Source organism: Sinocyclocheilus anshuiensis, unplaced genomic scaffold (genome assembly GCF_001515605.1).
Source record: "Sinocyclocheilus anshuiensis isolate Anshui unplaced genomic scaffold, SAMN03320099.WGS_v1.1 scaffold598, whole genome shotgun sequence".
Classification (NCBI taxonomy): Eukaryota; Metazoa; Chordata; class Actinopteri; order Cypriniformes; family Cyprinidae; genus Sinocyclocheilus; species Sinocyclocheilus anshuiensis.
In genome coordinates, this window is record NW_015547660.1 from 416,562 (window position 1) to 421,928 (window position 5,367).

At 37.2% G+C, this 5,367-nt stretch overlaps 1 protein-coding gene across 3 annotated transcripts in view; it reads left to right on the forward strand.

The window, feature by feature from the left end:
* Nucleotides 1-5,367, forward strand: part of ttll5 (tubulin tyrosine ligase-like family, member 5) — a 131,937-nt gene that overhangs the window by 83,859 nt on the left and 42,711 nt on the right. For all 3 annotated transcript variants that reach the window (XM_016504488.1, XM_016504491.1, XM_016504490.1), the window contains one exon: nt 2,645-2,763. In XM_016504488.1, the coding sequence (XP_016359974.1) occupies nt 2,645-2,763 (119 nt within the window). The remainder of the gene's footprint in view (nt 1-2,644; nt 2,764-5,367) is intronic.

The window sequence follows — 5,367 nt, forward strand, 5'->3', positions numbered from 1 at the left end:
GCTTTCAAATGGCTTGTAAAAGTGCCGTGCGCATTTTACTTTCACTTTCAAATTAGCGGCAATTGAATTGCCGCAATTCGGCATCAAGCAATTGTTCGTTTGAGTTTTCCCTCTTTTTCTCGGATTTCTTGGCTTTCAAATTGCTTGAAAAAGCGCCGTGCGCGTTTTAATTTCACTTTCAAATTAGGGGCAGTTCGGCATTGATTCAATTCAAGCAACAACAACGTCAAACTCAGAACTTTTATTAACAAAACGAATAAAAATACACCATATAGGCCTATGCCTAATAAAATAACAAATTACTTAGGCTACACAAAGTTTAAATAGGTATATAAAACTGAAAATCAGCAAACACTGTGGAAACAAATAAATAAGAAACATAGAACGTTTATTAGCAAAACGAATAAGAAAGCTTGGAGGCACGGCATATACACCTTGATGTAAAATAAAATAAATAAAACACACAAAGTTTAAATTAAGTAATTAGCAAACACTGTGGAACCAAATAAATAAGAAATTAATGTTTAAATAAACTTCCAGTCAATAGCTTTTTCAAAATCTAAAATATTGCCAAACAGGCGCCTTTGCATTTCCTTTCTAAACAATCTTCTGCCACCGTCTTGTCTTTCTCTCCTCACTCTTGTCAGTCGGCTCGACTCACTCTCCTCACGTGATAAATAAAATCTGACTGCTGCTCCGTGGTGCACTGTTGTTTGCGCACGGTTCGGCACGCTGCATTGAGCATTTTAGTTTTTAAAAGTGTCTGTCCTCTAACTGAACTAGGCTAAATGATTTTTGTTACTATAAAATAATCTAAACGACAGTGGGGGGCGGTGCCGCGGTAGGCAAATGACGTAACCGGTGTTGCAGCTTAACATCGGTATAACCGAAAACACCGTCTGTCGCAGCAAGCCTAGTTCTGACTACATCTGACCAATCAGTTGCACTCTGGAACTACTGATAATGGCCAGATCCCTGGACTTATAATCATAAAATTAACAAATTACTGAGTAATAGCTGTGACGAGTGGGGGCAGGGCCAAGAGCCGTGGGAACGGAGCGAGGCCGGTGGAGTAATTGATAATGAGCGACACCTGCACCACTCACCGGTCTCGAGTCTCACGGAGGAGCTCCGGAAGGATAAAAAGGAGGAGTGACGACAGTGAAAGACGAGAGAGGACCAGGCCTGGACTTTATTTTGTGTTTTGGTTTTGTTTGTGCGTGACAGTCGTCCGCGAGGGGCTGTCGCGCCGTTTTGTGTTTATTTTACTATTAAAGTTTCCTTTGAATGTTCGCTGGTTCCCGCCTCCTTCTTCCTGAACTACGAACTTTGTTACATTGGTGCCGAAACCCGGGAGGAAGGAGGGAATTGATAATGAGAGACACCTGCACCACTCACCGGTCTCGAGTCTCACGGAGGAGCTCCGGAAGGATAAAAAGGAGGAGTGACGACAGTGAAAGACGAGAGAGGACCAGGCCTGGACTTTATTTTGTGTTTTGGTTTTTTTTTATTTTGTGTTTTTGTTTTGTGTTTATTTTACTATTAAAGTTTCCTTTGAATGTTCGCCGGTTCCCGCCTCCTTCTTCCCGAACCATGAACTTTGTTACAATAGCAATATATTGAGTAAATATGTATATATTTATTAGATTGATTATTCAACAAGGTTACAGTAATATTTGATCAGAACATTTCTGTTCATTCATAAGAGGTGCAGATTGTTTCACAGATGCAACTGAATATGCAGATGTGCTCATGGATATCTACAGTGTTGAGTGTAACGCATTACAAGTAACTCGAGTTATGTAATCAGATTAGTTTTTTCAAGTAACTGGAATAATAGCACATTACTTTTAATTTACGAGAAAATATCTGAGTTACTTTTTGAAATAAGTTAAGCCAATTGCTTTGTTTTCCCATTTATTGACTGACATCTCTCCTATCCGCATGTTGAGAGAAATCAGGAATAAGAGCAGAGGTGTTGTGTGTCAACATGTATTTACTCATCTCACTTGCACAAATACATAATCAGTATTCCTCAAAATGAACAAAAACAGTGAAATGCCAACTCCGAATATGACACAAACCTGCAATAATTAAATATGTCAAATAATGCAAATAGCCTTTATATATTAAATCCCCCGTTTTGTTAACCAGTGCCTTTGCTTCTGTGACCTTCAGTAATCCAATTTTTGCTGAAGAGTGTTGAACTTTCTTCTTCTGAGTCCTATTCTTCATGCAATCCAGAATGATTTGAGCTACGATCTCTATTATAGACGTGAATTTACATTTCCATCCGCCTGAGGCTTATTAATTTCTCTTTTGGTGTGAAAGGACTTTTTACATTTGCCAAAAATAGATCTATTTTATATTAAATACAAAATACCAAGCCCAGCCTAGATTAAAAAAGTAACACAAAAGTAACAAAACGCATTACTTTCCTTAAAAGCGAACGTAATTAGATATTTTTTTAGAAAGTAACACATATTGTAATGCATTACCTTTAAAAGTAACTTTCCCCAACACTGGATATCTAGTGTTTTAGACAAACATTTGAAATATAGGAATATCTGTACATGACCTGTTTTTCTTTTTTTGTGTGTTGAATATCATTTTGTATGAATAGATGATTGTTCTCTCCCCACAGCTGACGAATCTCAATCTGGCCAATGGGCTCTTCAGCAGAGGAGGTCTCACGTTGAGTCCCGGGGTCCGGCACGGGCCTGTGAGAGCGGTGCATACAAACACGACCGCTGGGAACTCTGGGTAAGTGTTCGTGCACTCACACCCACAGAGACTGTGATCAGTCTGGACTTTTGAGCCTGTTTCTGTTGTGTTGCTCACCTCTCAGTGAATTCAGGTATGATGATTTGTTTCAGAGCAGCCTTGTCTCACAATAGTGTCATTATTCAGCTCAGCTCAGTTCAGTGTTGTTTTCATTTAGTTGAGTAACAGTGTCAATGTTGCAAAGTTTTACAAATAATTAAACTGAGTTCAATTCAGCAAAAACCAGCTCTACAGAAGGCAGTAGTGTTATTAATACTATAATACGTTATGAAAGGTAAGTTACATATGATTCGAACCACTACACTTACAGAAACCAGCGCTTTGTCTCTCATGTGTCCTCACTTCATTCATGCATCTGATAATCCTACTGCTGTCTGTTACTGCAGAGTTTCATCCAGTGTTCTTGATACAATTATCTTTTGAGACTACTTATTTGTCATCTGTGTTATTGATTTATTATTGACACACTAGGTATTAGATTCTGATAATATGTACCAAGGCCAAAATTATGGTATCAAGCCGACCCTACAATGGTGTGGTTGAAGGTTTGCTGCACGTTCTGTTTTTTTTTTTTTTTTCAGTGCGCAAAGTAATTTTAATTTCAATTAAACTCTTATCTGACTACATTTTATAACAACCTTAATTTTAGGTTCTGATGCCAATTGATTATTGGTCAATTTCTAATAATTTGTTTTAATAATTTATTTCTATGCTTGATTATTATCTTTAATTTTATATTTCAAATTGTGCTCGTTTATTCAGATTTCAACGTCTTAGAGGCTTTATGACTAATACTATGTAGTATTAGTTTAGTATTTAGTATTAATCCATGCTTGAAATCATTTGAATAGTAGTTCTGTTAAAACAAGCCATCTAATGGAGACTTGAGCTAACAAATTGGAATTGCATTAATTGAGATCCTAGACCTGTTGCGTGCCTTATTCTGTGTAAGAAGCCACATCATCTCACAGAAGGATTTATTTCAAACACTCGACTGACGTTATGAAGTGAGTTTAAAGTAAAAACATGTTATTAAATGTGGTATTTTCACGTGCTTTAAGAAGGAGCAGCTTTTGCTTCACAGAGCCGTAGTTCACTGAGAAGCTACGCAAACAACTTTATTATCGCAGCCTGATTTCATAATATCGTTGTATGATATCGATGATATAGATTTTTTTGCGTAGCTTGTCAGTGAACTATGGCTCTGTGTAGTAAATGCTGCTCCATCTGAAAGCATGCGATAGAGATTTACTACTGATTACAGAACCGGCTTTACTGTCGAGATGCGCATGACTATCGCATGCAATTTATCGTGCAGCCCTAATATACATTTTGAGAGAGAAGACATTTTGGCACCAGCTTTACAGAACTTAACGTGCACTTTATGCCATTTATATCCCTAAGTCACACTGATTAGTTGTTAAAAGTGAATTAAAGCATTAACAATGAGAAATTGAACAATTTGTCAGGGACTGAATCAAAGAATGTGCATTTTATTGATTTGTGTTATTAAACAAAGAAAAAACAGTCAAGTGATCAAACCAAAAGATAAACGGCTTCAGTGTAAAGTGGACTGATAAAACCTTCCACAAAACTTCCATCCACAACAGTAGGTGTCAGTATAACGTCCAAGACCCCTGGGATGAAAAAGAGTCAGCTGAACATAAGCAAATTCATAGAGTGAATTTTTAGTGCTTCATATGCTTATACAATATCGACAGTGTAAGACAAAAATGGTGTAGTTAGAAAAGGCCAACGTGTTCCTCCGGTATTCAGTCAATAGTCAGTCTGTTTTTCTTTTTTTCTCCCAAAGATGCAGAAGACCCTCAGTTTAAAGTGCTCTGTTAAAGGGTGAATTAGAATTCTGTGAACTTTTTCGGTGTGATCATCTTTATAGGTTTTTATAGGTGCTTAGCTGATGTTGGCCAAATCGGTCACGGGCGATAAAACTTACAGGCCAGTAACGGCCTCTGAAGAATCTTTTAAGAGAGTAGAGAGTCTAAAATTTGTTGTAAAAGTCATTTTTATAGAAGCATTCCAAACTATCTCTGTGATCTATAGTGTGCGTTCTAGAGCGGCGTTGCTGAAATCCGTCCGCTGTTTTGCTTGCCCTCTGTGTGAGAGCACATACGTGTTAAGCTTGGCAGAGAGTTTGATCCTGCGGTAGACCAAGTCATGGGGGTAAAAACAGATTCCCCTCCTGCATCGTCACTAGTGGTCGACCGATATTGTTTTTTTGACAGCCGATGCCTATATCTTGGAAAGCAGGATGGCCGATATAAAGCCGATATTGTTGTATTTATTTTAATTAATATTTAAGAAATTTGAAATCATTTGAAAATGGATTAAAAAATAAATTTGTAAAATAAACATACTTATACTTTAGATGACAAAGTATTTTTCACAAATAAATAAATATTTAATAAAAATATAATTAAAAAGGAAGTAAACTGTAACCAACAGGGCACTCAGTATTCTGGGAAGTTTGTGTGCATTGGGAATCATATTTTTTTCAAATAAAACCAAGGTAACACTCATTTTACATACAGCACACAGTGAAAATGACATGAATATGACAGTGGG